The following is a 19,862-nucleotide window of genomic DNA, read 5'->3' on the forward strand; positions in this document are numbered from 1 at the left end:
TGACTTCCCAAGCTTTCAGGCTGCTCCAAATTCAAGACCACATATAGCTCCCAAACATGAATTTCATTTAAAACCATGCATAATTGTGACAATTGACCACATTATTGTTACTTTAGTATTGCCAAAAAGGACCAGAATAGTTCTCTTACCTCCTCTCCCACAGCATGCAATCTGATCTATGATTTTGCTCATATTAAAAAAACAAATCTGAATATAACTTTAAAAATCTCTTTTACCTTGAATAGATCTTCCTCTAAAACTGGGCCTGAGGTATAGCTCAGCCATGTAGTTCCAAAAATGAGGCTCTGAATTCAAACCCATAGTACCATTAAAAAAAGGTCTCTGGTTTACATTTAAATAACATACAGATTTGTATCTTTGTTCTCTGAAGATACTTTTGGAATTCTCTACAATCAGTCAGTATAGACTTAAAACATACCCTATCACATAGGTACATATTATTACTTAGAAATATATATAGCATTAACATAAAAATTAAATCAACAAAAGCAAACATTCACATTATCTGTTTCTTATTACCAGCAGTCAAATCAATGGCATAAAAACCTGGCGGGAATCAGGAAGCAGAAAAATACATAAACTGGATGTTAAAAGACATGAATAGCTTCACCCTTAACTAGCTATAAAACTGACATTAGAAAAATCTCCTTTTCCTCTCTATGTCTCAGCTTTTCTACTCATTCAATGAAAGAGTAGAGCCAACCAATTTTTTCTTGGGTAGTTGTGGATGTGGAACTATAGATCCTTATATATCACCAGCTGAATTCAAACTCATCATCTTCCTACCTCAGACTCCAAAATGCTGGAATTACAAGCTTATATCATTATACCTAGCTAGTCTAAGAAAAACTTATCATCTCTTATGACCTCAAAATTCTATGATTCTACTATTTACCAAAAAATTATGTGCACTTTAGAGTTTTAAAATAATACAGTGTGAGTGGGATGGTGTAGAGATGAGATAGAAGTGGACAAATGTCAGTAATGTTTGTACCTATAACACAGGTACATAGGGCTCAATTATTGCCTCTATTTTTGTATGTTTGCATTTTTCCACAACAGTATTTTTTAAATAATAAAATGTGCATCTCGCACACATTAGGATGATTATCATCAAAAAAAAAGCAGAGAAAAACAAATGATGTCAAGAATATGGAGAAGTTAGAGCCCTAATGTTCTGTGGGAATGTAAAAATGGTACAAATGTTACAGAAAACAGTAAGGTGATTCCTGAACCACTAAAAATATAATTATGGTATGAACCATCATTCTCCAAAAGAATTGAATCAGGGTCTAAAAGAGTTGTATACATACCCATGCTTATAGCATCATTATTCCAATAGTTAATATGTAGAAACAACCCTAGGATATAGCAACAGGTAAACAGTTTAGCAAAATGTAGTATATTCATACAACAGAAATGTATGCTGCCTTTAAAAAAATATCATGACTATGCTACAACATAGTTGAGAAATGAGGACATTGTGCTCAGTGAAGTAAGTCAGCCACAAAATTAAAGGTAAAGCCTATATGATTCCACTTACATGAGATACAGTATCAGATTCACTGAGACAGAAGTAGGTTGCCAGATACTAGGCAGTGGGATGTCAGAAAGGTTTTATTTACTGAGTATAAAATCTGAATGTCAGTTTTACATGATGAAAAGAGTTGTGAGGAATGAGTAAAGGTGTTAATGATTACATAACATTCTGAGTAAAAATAAACTATATGCATAAAAGTAGTAAGGTAATATTGTTTTATGTACATTGTACCACAATAAAAATAATAAAATACAAAAAAAGAAATACATGATTCCCTGCCTTTCATTTCCACAAATTTTACTGAGAGGCACTTGGCTGTTTCAGGGACAAAAACAAAGTCACTGGTAACATTTTCAAAAAATAAAAAAAGAACAATCTGTGCTTGAGTTAAACTAATGTCATTATCTTCTAGTCTAATGTGTAAATTTTTTTTCCTATTGATAATCTTGAATTCATTCACAGATCGTGAGAACCAGTCCATCCTGATCACGTATGTAATTTTTTCTTCTTTTCTATTTTGTAGCAATCACCTCAGATGTTGAGAATATAGGTCATAGTTCTGATCTTTGTTCCCCACATTTTTATTAACAAATATTAATTGTACAATGGGGAGGTTCACTGTGACATTTCTACAAATATATGCAATATACTTTTATCATATTCACTAAATACTAAAGAAATGGCATAATCACTCCAAAACTAGATATTATTTTAGCTTTATTGTAGGGCATATATTGAGTTTGAATGAATAATAACAAGATGCCTAAATATCTTGTTTGCTAGTTTAGTCTTGAAGTTTCACAAGGCTTTCCTGGAAGAATACAAATGCCTTCTCTAAACTTGGCCAAAGATCAGTATATATCCCAGAAACTGTGGGATAAGCCAGGGAGAATATTCCCAGCCATGTGTTTTTAAAGTCTATTTAAGGTATTTCTGTCTATTCAGACTTATCTCTAATCTAAGGAAGCTGAAGAACACAGGCACATGTTGTATTTTCTAACTAATTGTTCGTCTTTTGCACAGTTGTTGATTGGCTGCCTTGTACACCTTCGCAAACCTAGGCTTCAGTACCTAAGATCCTATAACGTTTTAAAAACTCAAGAAATTTACTGAATGAATAATAATTTCTCTACTTACGGTAACTGGAAAGCAAGATAAATAATATGAATCATTTGTGGGTTGAAAAGAAAGATCTAGGAGATTTTGACAGAGAACTGTAAGGGCAGCTACATGACAGTAAAGGCTTGTGGCAGAATTAGTTTCATTTACTATGACATTTAACTTCTCCCATATGTTTGGTGTTGGTTTGACAGTGGAGAATCTGGTGCTGGGAAGACTGTCAACACTAAGCGTGTCATCCAGTACTTTGCAACAATTGCAGTTACTGGTGAGAAGAAAAAGGAAGAATCTGGCAAAATGCAGGTGGGTCTGGTACCCAGAATGAAGAGCCAGACTGTGCCAGGGCTCCTAGAAGTCTGAATCCCAGATGCAAGAACTGTTCTTGCTTTTGCAGGGGACTCTGGAAGATCAAATCATCAGTGCCAACCCCCTACTGGAGGCCTTTGGCAATGCCAAAACTGTGAGGAATGACAACTCCTCTCGCTTTGTAAGTTTGCTTGGGTCCCGAAAGGATCTTTTCAGTCCTTCAGTACCAGAATAGCTATATCTGAATTAGTGTTTCACTTAATGCTCAATGATCTTTCTCTTTTTCAAGGGTAAATTCATTAGAATCCACTTTGGTACCACAGGGAAGCTGGCATCCGCTGATATTGAAACATGTAAGTAACCGAAGCATTGAAAATCAAAATGGAAGGATGAGACTTTAGTGGCTCTCTCCTAAATCTCAGTCTCAGACTGTTGGTTCTGAAGAGCATCCTAGAGGAATTCTTGCCTTGACAGTGATTTTTTTCCTGTTTAAATACTACAGCAAACTATGCATTTCTATGACTTAACTATGGCTTCACAATGTCTCTTTATGTTTCATGCTTGATTTGAGCTTTTGTTATGTATCAGAGGAATCTCACTACCACAGAGTCAGTCTGAGGTGATCCATGCAAGGGAATGAACTCAAATACAGAAGTCATAGATGCCCCCATAAGAAACTTGAATTGTCCCAGAAAAGTCAACTGTCATATGCATCTGCAATTAGAGCCATTTGTAATGCTCTCAATTTTAGCCAACATCACTGAGGTCTATTTAAGGTCAGAAGTATTGATACAGTATTTTTTCTAGTTAACCCCCCCCCCTCTCATTCTAGATCTTCTAGAAAAGTCTAGAGTTACTTTCCAGCTAAAGGCAGAAAGAAGCTACCATATCTTTTATCAGATCACTTCTAATAAGAAGCCAGATCTAATTGGTAAGAAAGAACTAAAAATTGCAGACTAAAAGCTGTTGTTTTAACATCTTGTAATATAAACATATACCCTGAATTCTGTGTATTCAGAAATGCTCCTGATCACCACCAACCCATATGACTATGCCTTCGTCAGTCAGGGGGAGATCACTGTCCCCAGCATTGATGACCAAGAGGAGCTGATGGCCACTGATGTAAGTCAATCTCTCAACTCTCTCTCTCTCTCTCTCTCTCTCTCTCTCTCTCTCTCTCTCTCTCTCTCTCTCTCTCTCTCTCTCTCTCTCTCTCTCGCTCTCTCTCTCTCTCTCTCTCTCTTTCTCTCTCTCTCTCTTTCTCTCTCTTCCCCCCTCTCTCTCACACATACACACATTGTTTCTGATCTATTTTATATAGGAATGACAACAGCATTCCTATATACTTGTTATATCTTATGATATACTATAAATTTTCACAAACAGACAGTGCCTTCCGCCCTAACCTTTGTCCTGGCATCTTTCTTGGCAGAGTGCCATTGACATCCTAGGCTTCTCTCCTGAAGAAAAAGTATCCATCTATAAACTCACAGGGGCTGTGATGCATTATGGAAATATGAAGTTCAAACAAAAGCAGCGTGAAGAGCAAGCTGAGCCAGATGGCACTGAAGGTACCAAATAAAATTCAATCTAGTTTTGGATAAAAGAATATATCCAATAGGTTCAGTTCTATACCTCATTGTCTCTCCATTGTAGCTGGACATCTGAAAGACATAGGCACACACAGCATACTTCACTCACCAGCCCTTTCCCTCATTTCTCCATCTCTCCATTCTTTCAATCCAGTCCAAGAGATATAATAAACAAGAACCATTTACAATCACAGCCTAAAGCTAGCTAATTGGAGGTGGAATGTTATAGAACACGATTCCTGATTTACATAAGTATAAAAATAAATTCGTATATTTGTCTACTTAACATTCATTATGGAAAATCTAGTAGCTGGTAATATAGGATGTGCCAATAAAGAGGCAAAAGATGCATCCAGAGACATCTTGCACGCATGTGTGTGTTGTCTATATATATGCTTGCCAAAAATACAGGCACGCAAGCAAGATTTAATAAAAAAAAAAAAAAAAGAATTGAGGTGGAAAAAGTACTCTGCATATGAAATTAACATACAGGGAATAGCTGTTACCACCCAAAGTAAAGTATCTGGCTTTTTCAAAGCCTTTCCTGACCAGCTGAGCCTGACATTTTCTCTCTTGCTCTTACATGAAAAATTTTACATTATATTCACTGAAAGAATCTTAGACAAGTTAATCCTCAAGGAAAGAATTTCCAAGGAAAGAAATTACTCAAATAATGTTTTTTTTAAAGGCAAATCTAAAAATCCAAAGATTCTTTTTTCCTCCATCACAGAGAGTATTAAGGTATATTTATCTTATATTTTCAATAATAGCTAATATCTATTAAGAGCTAGAACTATGGGGATTTTGTTTCATTTTATTTTGGTGGTACTGAAGCTTGAACTTAAGGCCTCAATTTGGTGTGGCACACTTACATGAGCCATTAGTTTTTATTTACTCAAAAGATTACAGCAATGAATAAATATGTTCACTGTTAATTAAAAACTGCAAAATCTACTTACAAGAAACCTCTAAAGCCCAGTGTAACTGATCAATTATTGAGAGGCAATTACATGCCCTAGTGTACAAAAATATCTCACTTGACCTTATATCAAACTAAAAAAGCATTTATTTAATAAAGGAAATTGGATTGGAAAATAATGGAAAGATTGGGTCAAAAAGGATATCCATCAATAAACATTTCCTGATTTGTGTGTTTGTAGTTGCTGACAAGGCGGCCTATCTCCAATGTCTGAATTCTGCTGACCTGCTCAAAGCCCTCTGCTACCCCAGGGTCAAGGTCGGCAATGAGTATGTCACCAAAGGCCAGACTGTGCAGCAAGTAAGTACACACCCTCAATGATCACATACATCCCAGGCCTTCATGAAATGTTTAATAACACCAACACTCATTACTATATTGTGAAGGTGTACAATGCAGTGGGTGCCCTGGCCAAGGCTGTCTATGAGAAGATGTTCCTGTGGATGGTCACCCGCATCAACCAGCAGCTGGACACCAAGCAGCCCAGACAGTACTTCATTGGGGTCTTGGATATTGCTGGCTTTGAGATCTTTGATGTGAGTTATTTTTATATTAATAAAAAGTAAGAGGGATGCAATTGAAAATTTTTGTATTCCATATATGATTATTCATTTACATTTATAATGTCCCCATTGCTTACTCCAACATCACATCTAAAACAAGAGCTATCTTCAAAATACAAAGAAAGTGGCAGCAATAATCACAGCAATTCTTACTGAACAGTCAGTGTAGATTCAACAGTCAGGAATTAGATTCTGCCAGAACTCTTGCGTAATTAATAGCTGGACTCCTAAAGAATGCCCAGAATTCACTAGAGAGGTATTTTTCTTGGGACTTTTGAAGAAAGAACAATTAGTTTAACTTGTATCTGTGGCCTATGGCCACTGATGATTTGATAAAATAACATATTCAGTAGATGATTTTCCTATAAACCCATTTGACATGGGAAATCTCTACTTCTTTCTGCAGTTCAATAGCCTGGAGCAGCTGTGTATTAATTTCACCAATGAGAAACTGCAACAGTTTTTCAACCACCACATGTTCGTGCTGGAGCAGGAGGAATACAAGAAAGAAGGCATTGAGTGGACGTTCATTGACTTTGGGATGGACCTGGCTGCCTGCATCGAGCTCATCGAGAAGGTCTGTTTGATTTCCAAGGAAACATCTAGCTGTACAGATGACTTTCCTAAATACCTTAAACAATTCTAGACAGTTTCCCTGTACTCTCAAATAGTTTGAGATCTAAAATTGGAAAATTACAATAAGGAATCACTTTCAAAATTGTTATAACTTTGATATAAGAAAGATTTAAAAGTGGTTGGGTTCATTTTTTTCTTGCCTGTTTTGTTCTAAATACTGGCTCTGATCTAAGTGAAAACTCACTTTGAGATGGTCTGCTTCACTAGAAGATCCACCCTACCTAGCTCTAATATATCTCCATTATGATCCAAGATGTCATTAGTGGAAATAAGTATATTTCTCTAAATAAAAATTAATGCACACGCAGTTGAGCCAGTGCCTTTATGAAAACACATTTGTTAGAAGTCAAAAAGTCAAATTGCTTGTGAGGCTTCATAATCTATATTTAAGGAAACTAAATACATATAATGGGTTATTTATGCTGTTTCATTACTATGAATTGCATCAACATCATTCTAAGTCAATAGGTTATTTTCAAACAAAATAAAACTTTGACAACAGATTTATTCATTTAATAGGAAAAGAAGTGTGATGATTAAAAGCATTTTAAACTGGTTCTGTTGAGTGGAAGAGAGGAGATATAACAGACAGTGAATGAGGATGAATAGAATCATGGTAGTTTATTTGCATATGTGAAAATAGAATAATGAAACTTGTTTAAATTGTTTTAAGAATGAGGGAGAATAAGAGACTGACAGAAGGAGCAAGTCTGCATACATTGTGTGCATGTATGGAAATGTCAACCCCTTTATACAACAAATTTAAAAATCAGGGTGGAAAGAATTTTAAAAAATACAAATACTATGCTCACTTTTGAAGCTTGTATCCAGTTATTCTTTTAATTAAGAAAATATTATAGATTGAATTGAAAAGAAATGGTGGATAAGTCATTCCAAAGTGACTTCTTTGTCCCGTAACCTTGGTTTATTGGTTTACTTTATGCATGTAGCTAATGGGGGTTTACTCATAATTCGACTAAAAGACAGTTACCATGTCAGTGTCTTTTGAGAAAAGTGAGATAGACACCAATGATTACTTTTCTGAATTCAGCCACTGGGTATCTTCTCCATCCTGGAAGAAGAGTGCATGTTTCCCAAGGCAACAGACACCTCTTTCAAGAACAAACTGTACGACCAGCACCTGGGCAAATCCAACAACTTCCAGAAGCCCAAGCCTACCAAAGGCAAGGCTGAGGCCCACTTCTCTCTGATCCACTACGCGGGAACTGTGGACTACAACATTACCGGCTGGCTGGACAAGAACAAGGACCCTCTGAATGACACTGTGGTTGGACTATACCAGAAGTCAGCAATGAAGACCCTGGCCAGTCTCTTTTCTACATATGCTAGTGCTGAAGCAGGTACTTTCTATTTCCTTAATCTACATAAAACTTCATCTCCCAAGTGTTCATGTGATACTCTAGGCTCTGGAATTCTATTCTAGCTGATAGGTTTTCCTTTATTCTCAGATGGCGGTGCAAAGAAGGGGGCTAAGAAGAAGGGTTCTTCTTTCCAGACTGTGTCTGCTCTTTTCAGGGTAAAGTACAACTTGCAATTGCAAAAAATCTGAATAGTTTCTATGAATTATTGTGGTTATAGGGTTTATAATACATTAGGAGGGGTTGAAATATTGACAGGAACCATTTCAAGTATTTACTTTTGGTGAGATATAGCCAAAGCAATATTCCTATTAGCATGGATTTTTGTACTTGTTATTTTATTCCTTATTATATTGTCTAATGAGTATATTTGGGAATACTAAAGTATCTTTTGAAGCTCCTTATTTTACAATGAGGTTGTTTTTTGAGAAATTTCAAAGGTGTCTTTGAATATTCCTATTCTACTAATTTAATAATTTTCCTGAGTTTTTCTGTGAAAATCAGCCTGGGATATAGACCATCCTTTCACCAAAACATGGCTTTGTCCTCCGAGAGGTATTTAATACAATATCTGGAAACCATCTAGAGCTAAGTCTAAATAGATGATTGAGCTAGACAAGAACCATCAAAGAAAAATAATCATCTTACCAAATAAGACAATTTTTAATATAGTTTGGCTCTTCCAAAGAGAAGAGTGCAAGGTGTCCAGACTAATGACTATTTTATGAGAATTTGTCGTGGCTAAGTCTCATTCCTTTCAAAACTAAAATGCGAGTATGATATGTGATCTATGATCTCTGACTTAAACAAGAAAATCTCTTGTTCTTTTGCTCACTTCCTTGCATTATCTCACCAAACACATTGTTTTTTACATCTTGTATTGCTTTCAAGATCAGAAATTCACATTAATTTGAGTTCTAATGGTTAACTGAGATATGAATAAAACCTGCTTTCTTAAAGAGTATAGCCAATATTGAGACATAAATGTGAGTTTGCTGTGGTTGGGTACAACATTATCCTCTGTAATAACCAATTACACTTTCTGGAATAATTCTCAGACATGCTTTAGATTATAGATATTTCCATTCACCTAATATTCACCCACACAGACTGTACTTTAAAAAATAAAACAAGAAACTAGAAGTCCAAGGAAAGAATGGTAAAAGTTGGGACAATTGCTTAGCTACCCAGAAAACTGCTAGCTAGTGTGAAAACTATTAGCACTGAGAAAGACAAAAGAGACCATAGAGATAATAGCAACTAGTTTTATTTGTGACCCCAGAGACACAAAGGAAATTTTATAGTCAGGCAGTTGATTTGTGACAGAGTTTGGTCACTGTCCTTTGTCTTCTGACTCTGGGTTGAAAACAATGCCTATGTGTCAAAGCTATCCACTGTGCGGTTTGTAAAACAGATCCTAGGTGTTATAAATGAATACCTTTTAGATGTACATTTCTACCCAGCACTTTGGCCTTCTGGCTATTGAGCAAGGTTGAGTCCTTAGACTTTTCAAATACACAGCAATATGAAACTTTATAAGCTTATGTCTAGTAATTCTTTTAAAAGAAAGAAAAAAGAAAAGAAATCCAAAATAGAACTCTCTCAAGTCTCTTCTATCTGATTTTCTAGGAAAATTTAAATAAACTGATGACCAATCTGAGGAGCACACACCCTCACTTTGTACGGTGTATAATTCCCAATGAAACCAAAACTCCTGGTAAGGCACAACATAAAATAATCAAAGAGGCACAGGTTGTAAAATTCAGGGTCTGGTAATAAAATCCTCTTGGCAATTTTTAGGGGCCATGGAGCATGAGCTCGTCCTGCACCAGCTGCGGTGTAACGGCGTGCTGGAAGGCATCCGCATCTGCAGGAAAGGGTTCCCAAGCAGGATCTTATACGGGGACTTTAAGCAAAGGTCAGTCTGCTTTGTTGCAGTCCACTTAACTGTCCTCTGGTCATTATATTTCAGTATATATTACAAAGTTGTAAATCAGATAACAAGTTTTACAGTAAGATAAAATAACAGGTTAGAAAAATAACAGGGAGGATGTATGCTACAAAAACCGTATTACTTTACTATCTGACCTTAAAGGACAGTTGAACATCTACTTTTATTTTTGCTCTCAGATTTTTATTGATATTCTTTTTTGGTTCTATGAGCATATGCGATCATTTCTCTCTAACCATTCTTTTGCTTTTGGTACCATTCGTATATGTGATCGTATCTCGCTAACCATTCATTTGTTCATTTAACCACACAGATACAAGGTTTTAAATGCGAGTGCTATTCCAGAAGGACAGTTCATTGACAGCAAGAAGGCTTCTGAGAAGCTTCTGGCATCTATTGATATTGATCATACCCAATACAAATTTGGACATACCAAGGTACAGCTGCTCTTCCATGCACTACCACCATTTCTGTTTCTCATGTGGTATGGAGATGATTTGTGACTCTCCCTTTCCCTAGGTTTTCTTCAAAGCTGGCCTTCTAGGCCTTCTAGAAGAAATGAGAGATGAAAAATTGGCCCAGATTATAACAAGAACACAAGCGGTCTGTAGGGGATTCCTAATGAGGGTCGAATATCAGAAGATGCTGCAAAGGAGGTAACAACCATACAGAATGTCAGGATTGTAAGGGACCTTAGAGACTAACCATAAGGATTCCTCATTCATTAATTCTTTCCTCTTGGGATTTACATGCACTGTCTCATCCTTAAAACACGTCAGCCTTTGCTTCATCTCTCACACTGGGTTTCCTCTAAACGTCTTCTGCTTACAATTTTTCCCTTTTCATCCATCTTCCATAGAGCTGCAGGAACAGCTTGCGGTTAGGACTCTCTTTATCATACCACATTTCAGTTTGTAGGTTCCCATGTCAAATCCAAGTTGCTTTGCCTGGCAGTCAGGGTACTTTCTATTCCCCACCTCATCTATCATTTCTAACCACATAGCTTTTTTCAGCTAGGCTAAACAATTTGCTTATCTCTCATTCTCATGTTTGCACAAATCCTGTCCTGCTCATCCAAATTTATCTAACGTTTCATTTCTCCTTTCCATAATTAACTTTACCTAGCTTATCTACTCAACACGAGTACATTCCTGCTCCTTACATATACACTGTACATTAATATTGCTCATCTTATTTAGGCCTGCATTCAAGTGTTTCTGTGTCTTTTGCATGCCTCTACATTATAGTTTCTGTTACATCTGCCTTCTCAAACTTACAGTTCTTAAAATGGAGCTATAAGCTAGGCACTGGTGGCTCATATCTGTGATCCAAGTTACTCAGGAGGCTGAGCTCTGAGGATTGCAGTTTGAAACCAGCCCAGACAAGAAAGTCTGTGAGACTCTTATCTCCACTAAACTACCAAAAAGTCAGAAATAGAGCACTAGCCTTAAGCACAAAAGCTCAGAACTCTCTCTCTCCTCTCTCTCTCTCTCTCTCTCTCTCTCTCTCTCTCTCTCTCTCTCTCTCTCTCTCTCTCTCTCTCTCTCTCTCTCTCTCTCTCTCTCTCTCTCTCTCTCTCTCTCTCTCTCTCTCACACACACACACACACACACACACACACACACACACACACACATACACACACACACACAATGGAGCTCCAATTATAATTCCCTTAATAATAAAGCCTAAAGAGACATACATTTTGCTACAAATCAATCAAACTTTGCTAGTCTGTTGCTTCCATTGCAAAAGGTAACTTTTTGTTATCATTTAAAATTTTTATTTGGATACAAGTTTTGGAGCTCAATGCTAAAAGTTCCCCCAAAATGTAAATAATCTAACTAGCCAGATGAGGCTGAGGCACTTGAAAGAACTTTAAAAGCTAGGATGTCATCTGAAGAGCTAACAAAGGAGCAGATTGTTCAGTCGTGAGCACAAAGAGGAAAAGGAAAAGTTTAAAGGAAGAGGTAACAAATCACAGCCATAGTTTAGGCAGCACAAATATAAAAAACCCTTTGCCATTTCACAGTTTACATACCTATGTCAATGGCCAGGGAGCACAACAATTTATTGTTGTTGCCACACCCCACTATCAAACTACTATTATATGTCATATAAACTTCCAATTGTATTTGTGGGCCATACAAACAATTCACTATTTTTTTCACTATTTTCAAAGGGACTGAGAATGAAATCATATTGTCCAAGGAGTCACAGAGAGTGCAAGTCACTATGAGTGTGCAAGTGTAGATGGGTGTGTAAACTCTCCATAAAATATAAACCGAATCTGATATGTCACTGATAGGCTTCAGTGTTCATTAAACATAGGATTTGTTTGTAACAAACAGCAATGCCATTGCCTTCCTTAGATCAAACTGTGCCAACACTTTCTTATCATTTCAGAGAAGCTCTCTTCTGCATCCAGTACAATGTCCGGGCCTTCATGAATGTCAAGCACTGGCCTTGGATGAAACTCTTCTTCAAGATCAAGCCTTTGCTAAAGAGTGCGGAGACTGAGAAGGAGATGGCCACCATGAAGGAAGAGTTCCAGAAAACCAAGGATGAGCTCGCCAAGTCAGAGGCGAAAAGGAAGGAACTGGAGGAAAAAATGGTCACTCTCTTGAAAGAGAAAAATGACCTGCAACTTCAGGTTCAATCTGTGAGTACTCTAAATTCTAAATGTGCCACATTACTAGACCTTCTTCTGAGAGACATACAGAGACTTGAATTTTTAAAATGGACTTTTTCGGAAAAGAAATCTCAAGAATTTTTTTAAGCATTTCACATATCTTTCACAATACTGTGAAGAAAGGCACAATTAAATGTAAATTACAAAATGAAAATCAAAGATTGAGGAATACATTGGACAATGGCACAAAATTTGACAGCCATGTAGGAACACTTTAAAGCCAAGCCCCCAAACCTCATTCAGATATTTTACCCCTTTGCCTTGATTACATCAACCCAGACTTAAAAGTATAGCTCTATTTTCTACATGCAAGTCTATGAGATGGTCTTGAAACTCAGGAAAGATAACTAATCTCCTTTCTCTGTTTTCTTTCCTCAATCCCTGAGATTTAACTCAGGAAATACTTGTCCATTTACTTGACCTGAAGACTGAATAAAAGATAATGTTATATTCTCTCCTGGTGATTTCTCTGTTGTGAACAGGATTCTCCATACTTGTTATGGAATCTAAGACCGAGCTACAGTCAAAGTGGGGAAGAAGTCTGGCAACAGCACTCTAGATAAACATAACCCCTCATTCCTTGATCAATAAGCCCCAAAATATTTTATAAAGTACCTGTGAAAATGAAAAAGTTTTCTTAAAGTTTTAAGCTATTTTGAACTCTGTTTTTTGCTAGTTTCCCTTATAGACAGGAAACCTTTTCCTGAAAGTATAAGAACACACCTTCTCCATCTTAATCTCTCTACATGTTAGTCAGTAAGAGAATAAATATGCAATAAATGTACTGAGACCAGGAATGTATAGCAGTTCCAGGAAAGCCCAGGCTCCCAAAAAGAAAAAAAAATCAAGACCACATCTCAACACAAAGGTTGTATATAAAAATTTGATGACACCATACAATTTCTCACAATTACTTGCTCTTGATGGGGATTCGTGCTTTAAATATAGAATTCTAGCTACTTTGAAGGCTGAGATCAGAAGGATTAAGATTCCAGGCCAGCCCAGTCAAACACCAGAGACCCTCACCTGTGGTACCTACCTGTCATCTCAGGATTACAAGGTGTGAGCCACAAGCAAATGGAACATCATTTTCCTATACACTGAAAAATACACTTGAGGGCTGGGAAGGAGGCTCAGTGGTAGAGCGCTTGCCTTGCATGCCTGAGGCCCTGGGTTCGATTTCTCAGCACCACATAAGCAAAAAGAAAAAAGCCAAAAGTGGCTCTGTGGCTCATGTGGTAGAGCACTAGCCTTGAGCTGAAGAGCTGAGGGACAGCGCCCAGGCCCAGAGTTCAGGCCCCACAACTGGACCCCCCCCTCAAAAAAAAATACACGAGACTAATGCTAATTCTTTAAATGGAAATGAAAAATTTTGGATAATTATAGCATTCTTATGGACCATCAAAAAAGTATGAGTGTACAAAAATTATGCATAGAAATGTGCTTACATTATTTTTCTTTTCAGCTTTTTAAAAATTCAACCTGGCAGCCAATCCTTTGAGAAAGGAAGTAATGATAAAAAAATCAAAACTAGCCAATGTCACTATATCATAGTCTTAAAACTAGCCAATTTCACTGAACCATAGTCTTTGAAAATTACAGTTAAAAAGCAATTAACAAGCATTTACCAGTACTTCCTTATTCACAAATGAAAAGAATGAGTTCAAGAGAAATAAAGCAACTTGCCAAGATCATACATAAGGAAGGTGATTTCGGAACAAGAATCTTAGTTTCCTTTTGTAGAATAGTTTGCTTCTAAACCTAGTCATATTTCTAATTAGTTGCCATGTAATAATGTTCAATTAAAGCTGCATTTATATTCATAGTGAGAAATTCAACAAAAGTCAATTAAGCCCTAATATTCTGTATAAAGAGTAAGTTTCAAAATAGATCACAGACCCTCAAAATATCTTAATGAATCTATCCATAGGAAGCAGATAGCTTAGCTGATGCAGAGGAAAGATGTGAACAATTGATCAAAAACAAAATCCAGCTGGAGGCCAAAATCAAAGAGGTGACAGAGAGAGCTGAGGATGAGGAAGAGATCAATGCTGAGCTGACCGCCAAGAAGAGGAAGCTGGAGGATGAGTGCTCAGAGCTGAAGAAAGACATCGATGACCTTGAGCTGACACTGGCCAAGGTCGAAAAGGAGAAGCATGCCACAGAGAACAAGGTATGAAACACATTCAGCTACATGTTCTACACTGAGGTTCTGCCACCAGTGGAGTCATTTTCTAACAGAGAGCTTTCATTCTTCACCTTTGTAGGTGAAAAACCTTACAGAAGAGATGGCAGGCCTGGATGAGACCATTGCTAAGCTGACCAAGGAGAAGAAGGCCCTCCAAGAGGCCCACCAGCAGACCCTGGATGACCTTCAGGCAGAGGAGGACAAAGTCAACACTCTGACCAAAGCTAAAACCAAGCTAGAGCAGCAAGTGGATGATGTAAGCACATTTTAAATATTCTTTAACTATTTGTTCTTAAAAATACACTTTCAATTTTGACCTATTTACTTTCTCATTAGCTTGAAGGATCTCTAGAACAAGAAAAGAAACTCCGAATGGACTTAGAAAGAGCAAAGAGGAAACTGGAAGGTGATCTCAAATTGGCCCAAGAATCCACAATGGATATCGAAAATGACAAACAACAGCTTGATGAAAAGCTTAAAAAGTAGGTACCTCAGGGGAAAAAAAAATTCAATATGCTATTGTCTCTCAATTCATTTGAGTATTAATATGTCTTATTCTTTGGTCTAAAGAAAAGAATTTGAAATCAGCAATTTGATCAGCAAAATTGAAGATGAACAAGCAGTAGAAATTCAACTGCAGAAGAAAATAAAGGAGTTGCAGGTGTGTGCGCTTCTTTTATTATTGTGGTGATGGCTTGGTTTGAGTTGGAAGGAGTATGTTCAGACATGGTCTCCCTATGTAGCCTGGGTTGGCTCAGAGCCTGAGCTCCTCAAGCTGTGCTGAGATTACAGTATACATCATTGTATCCAACTCCTTAATTCTACTTTTCTGAACACCAAAAAAAACATTGAGAAAATGTTATGTTAATATGTTTCTTTGAATCTCAGGCCCGTATTGAGGAGCTGGAGGAGGAAATCGAGGCAGAGCGGGCCTCCAGGGCCAAAGCAGAGAAGCAGCGCTCTGACCTCTCCCGGGAACTGGAGGAGATCAGCGAGAGGCTGGAAGAGGCCGGTGGAGCCACTTCTGCTCAGGTCGAGTTGAACAAGAAGCGGGAGGCTGAGTTCCAGAAACTGCGCAGGGACCTGGAGGAGGCCACCCTGCAGCATGAAGCCACGGCAGCTGCTCTTCGGAAGAAGCAGGCAGACAGCATGGCAGAGCTCGGGGAACAGATCGACAACCTGCAGAGGGTCAAGCAGAAGCTGGAGAAGGAGAAGAGTGAGCTGAAGATGGAGATTGATGACCTCAGCAGTAATGCAGAGGCCATTTCTAAAGCCAAGGTATCTAGTACTGTCTAATGACTTGTAAGAACAACTATCCACTTTTCTCTGCCATTAAATAAGCATGGTTTGCAGGCATTTTATACCACTGCTCAAATATTTTCTATCCTAACAGAGTCTACTCTGTTTCTATTATTTTAACGGCTTGTGAGAACCCACCAAGATTTCAACAGCCACTTGTTTATAAACAAGTATCAATACCATTCCAACACAGCTATTCATGTGAAGGGACATGATCTATTCAGTGTGCTTATTTTCCTAGTATATTCCACAGAGGTGATGTCACAATTTCCTACTACTGCACTTACCATAAATGTATTCACATGAAAATATTTTAAGAATCAAGGTTTAGGGGTTGGGAAGGTGGCTTAGTGGTAGAGTGCTCACCCAGCATGCATGAGCCCCTGGGCTCAATTCCTCACCACCACATAAGCAAAAAAAGCCAGAAGTGGTGCTGTGGCTCAAATGGTAGAGCGCTAGCCTTGAGCTGAAGAGCGGAGGCTCTCAGCCTAGAGTTCAGGCCCCACAACCAACAAAAAAAAAGAACCAAGGTTTAATTTTTTTTTTTTTTTTACTGCATTCGATGTCTTATCTCGTATCGTTATACATCTTACAGGGAAACCTGGAGAAGATGTGCCGTACACTGGAAGATCAAGTGAGTGAACTGAAGACCAAGGAAGAGGAGCAGCAGCGGCTGATCAATGAACTGACAGCGCAGAGAGGGCGTCTACAGACCGAAGCAGGTTAATACATTGCCTCTGGGTCCCAAAGCCATGGACCACCTATAATGATTCCAGAAGTTCTAACTAAGTAATATTCCCACATTATTGGTGGGGATAAACAAACTATCTGACTTTGTCTGGGCAAGTTAAAAAGAAAAAATTGGACAAGAATAAATAGTGAACTTACCTATTATACTCATATGGCAATTCTGCTTGTTCATCTCCATTTCTATACCAAAACTTCGAAGCAAATATATAGCACTAAAAATCCCTTTAATTCTATTATTCTTAGGTGAATATTCTCGACAATTAGATGAGAAAGATGCTTTAGTCTCTCAGCTTTCTAGAAGCAAGCAGGCATCTACTCAGCAAATTGAGGAGCTGAAACGTCAACTAGAGGAAGAAACTAAAGTGAGTTTTACCAAAGACAATCTCGGCTAATCAAACCTAAGTATGCCAGTCAGGTTTTCCTTGGGGGCTTTAAATTAAAGTCACTGAACTGCCACTCCTGCAGGCCAAGAACGCCCTGGCCCATGCCCTGCAATCCTCCCGCCATGACTGTGACCTCCTTCGGGAGCAGTATGAGGAGGAGCAGGAAGGCAAAGCCGAGCTGCAGAGGGCGCTGTCCAAGGCCAACAGTGAGGTTGCCCAGTGGAGAACCAAATATGAGACGGACGCCATCCAGCGCACGGAGGAGCTGGAGGAGGCCAAGTATGTGCTGTGAACTCTGTAAGAGAAAGACAGATCCTCTTAGCTGCCAAACTCGGCAACTCCCATACATAGCTATAATGATGAGAACACAAAAATAGCCAAAGCTAACATTTATTAAGTGCATATTATGTGTCACATACTGTAACACATTAGCTCCCTTAGTTTTCCTAATAATACTATCACAGTTTCATCACTCTTCCTATCTTCATTTTACAGATGAGGACATTGAAGTACAATACATTAACCAACTAACCAAAGGGAATGTGCTTAATAAACATTATAGCTGGAGTTGGAACTAGATGTTCTGGCTTCAGAGGCCAACTTCTTCAGCATTCAATAGACAGATTTAACTCATAAAACTCATTGCGGGGGGGCCTACTAAGCCACATCAAATGTCTAGAGTTGATCTTAATGTCTTTATGTAGAATAAAAGGATACTTTCAAGTAGACCTCCTTTGGGTATCAAGGTTAAAGGCTTTTCTGTGCCTTAAGGCTGTACACTTACCATACAAATGAGAATGAAGAAAGAATATAGGCAATTCAAATGAAAAACACAACTTGCCTTTGTTTAAATAGTATGAGTTGCCCTGAAATAGGTATGATCAGAAGAAACTGGCTATTTTCTAAGGAAGAAATACATAAAAGGAAATGGAAATTCTTATAGAAACAAATAATTAGGCTCAGTGTATTTTTCCTAATAAAAGTATATATTCAGTGTCAACCCTTTTTTGGAATGAGCATTATGTATGTAGTCAATCAATAACTGGGCCTGGTGACACAGGTCTATAATGCCAACTCTCAGGAAGTGGAGGCCAGAGAACCACAAGTTGGAAGCCAGCCTGGGCTATACAGCAAAGCACTTCTCAACTAACCAAATTTAAAAAAAAATTAAAACCACTCAATAGATAAATAAAATTGTTTTTCTAGTCATTTTTACAATCATCACCAACTGGAAGTCCTCAAAGTTCTGAGATGCTGTATCTGTAGAGGCAGTAACAAAAGCATCTCTTAGGAATTTATTAACAGATCAACGGCTTGAATCTAACGGTTCACTACTTTGGAGCTTTCCAGTTTTCTCTAGCCATTCTGGCTACTAGTTTTGAAAACTACATGCCCCTTGCCAGTAAAGAGCAAGACTATGGAAGGGGTCATGGAAGTTATCACCTTGCTTTTGGCTTTGGCCAAGTCTTGACTACTTTTCAGGAAGAAGCTGGCCCAGCGTCTGCAGGACGCTGAGGAACACGTAGAAGCTGTGAACGCCAAATGTGCTTCCCTGGAGAAGACAAAGCAGCGACTCCAGAATGAAGTGGAGGATCTCATGCTTGACGTGGAGAGATCCAATGCTGCCTGCGCAGCTCTCGATAAGAAGCAAAGGAACTTTGACAAGGTAGTCTAGCCTGCTTAAACTTTATAAACATTTGGTCTTCCTTCTCCTTTACACCAACTGACACTTCATTGCTTTTCAGGTCCTATCAGAATGGAAACAGAAGTATGAGGAAACTCAGGCTGAACTTGAGGCCTCCCAGAAGGAGTCCCGTTCTCTCAGTACTGAGCTGTTCAAGGTGAAGAATGCCTATGAAGAATCCCTGGACCAACTGGAAACACTGAGGAGGGAAAATAAGAACTTGCAGCGTGAGTTCTTGAACTGTTCCCTACTGTAGGTAGCTCTGACCTTTCCACGTTGCTGCCATCAGTTCAAACATGTCTCCTTTGTCTATTCATCCACAGAGGAGATTTCTGACCTCACTGAGCAGATTGCAGAGGGAGGGAAGCAAATTCATGAATTGGAGAAAATTAAGAAGCAAGTAGAACAAGAGAAATGTGATATTCAGGCTGCCTTAGAAGAAGCTGAGGTATATGTTACTGTGCTGTGGCAGAAAAGCCTGAGAAAATGCTCAAAGTGGGTAATGGTACCATGGTCTGGGTACACGACTATGGAGTTGGTGAGAATTTGAATCCATATGACCTTTAAGAAGGGCAATTTGGTAACAGCTACCAAAATTCTTAAAAATATAAATACCTGGGGCTGGGAAGGTGCCTCAGTGATAGAGTGCTTGCCTTGCATGCATGAGGCCCTGGGTTCGATTCTTCAGCACCACATAAGCAGAAAAAGCTGGAAGTGGCACTGTGGCTCAAGTGGCAGAGCACTAGCCTTGAGCTGAAGGGCTGAGAGACAGCACCCAGA

At 38.3% G+C, this 19,862-nt stretch overlaps 1 protein-coding gene across 1 annotated transcript in view; it reads left to right on the forward strand.

Moving 5' to 3' along the window:
* Nucleotides 1-19,862, forward strand: part of LOC138830573 (myosin-8) — a 32,962-nt gene that overhangs the window by 5,043 nt on the left and 8,057 nt on the right. Inside the window, exons 5-32 of the mRNA XM_070026963.1 lie at nucleotides 2,024-2,051; nucleotides 2,875-2,983; nucleotides 3,075-3,167; nucleotides 3,276-3,339; nucleotides 3,819-3,917; nucleotides 4,005-4,108; nucleotides 4,419-4,557; nucleotides 5,739-5,857; nucleotides 5,944-6,093; nucleotides 6,527-6,697; nucleotides 7,808-8,117; nucleotides 8,226-8,293; nucleotides 9,765-9,852; nucleotides 9,936-10,053; nucleotides 10,400-10,523; nucleotides 10,606-10,742; nucleotides 12,493-12,748; nucleotides 14,709-14,951; nucleotides 15,046-15,222; nucleotides 15,303-15,448; nucleotides 15,537-15,627; nucleotides 15,855-16,244; nucleotides 16,861-16,987; nucleotides 17,259-17,377; nucleotides 17,481-17,677; nucleotides 18,881-19,064; nucleotides 19,144-19,309; nucleotides 19,406-19,530. Of these exons, the coding sequence (XP_069883064.1) occupies nucleotides 2,024-2,051; nucleotides 2,875-2,983; nucleotides 3,075-3,167; nucleotides 3,276-3,339; nucleotides 3,819-3,917; nucleotides 4,005-4,108; nucleotides 4,419-4,557; nucleotides 5,739-5,857; nucleotides 5,944-6,093; nucleotides 6,527-6,697; nucleotides 7,808-8,117; nucleotides 8,226-8,293; nucleotides 9,765-9,852; nucleotides 9,936-10,053; nucleotides 10,400-10,523; nucleotides 10,606-10,742; nucleotides 12,493-12,748; nucleotides 14,709-14,951; nucleotides 15,046-15,222; nucleotides 15,303-15,448; nucleotides 15,537-15,627; nucleotides 15,855-16,244; nucleotides 16,861-16,987; nucleotides 17,259-17,377; nucleotides 17,481-17,677; nucleotides 18,881-19,064; nucleotides 19,144-19,309; nucleotides 19,406-19,530 (4,142 nt within the window). The remainder of the gene's footprint in view (nucleotides 1-2,023; nucleotides 2,052-2,874; nucleotides 2,984-3,074; nucleotides 3,168-3,275; nucleotides 3,340-3,818; nucleotides 3,918-4,004; nucleotides 4,109-4,418; nucleotides 4,558-5,738; nucleotides 5,858-5,943; nucleotides 6,094-6,526; nucleotides 6,698-7,807; nucleotides 8,118-8,225; nucleotides 8,294-9,764; nucleotides 9,853-9,935; nucleotides 10,054-10,399; nucleotides 10,524-10,605; nucleotides 10,743-12,492; nucleotides 12,749-14,708; nucleotides 14,952-15,045; nucleotides 15,223-15,302; nucleotides 15,449-15,536; nucleotides 15,628-15,854; nucleotides 16,245-16,860; nucleotides 16,988-17,258; nucleotides 17,378-17,480; nucleotides 17,678-18,880; nucleotides 19,065-19,143; nucleotides 19,310-19,405; nucleotides 19,531-19,862) is intronic.

The sequence above is a fragment of the Dipodomys merriami genome, unplaced genomic scaffold, assembly GCF_024711535.1.
Source record: "Dipodomys merriami isolate MVZ:Mamm:240054 unplaced genomic scaffold, mDipMer1.0.p SCAF_19, whole genome shotgun sequence".
NCBI lineage: Eukaryota > Metazoa > Chordata > Mammalia > Rodentia > Heteromyidae > Dipodomys > Dipodomys merriami.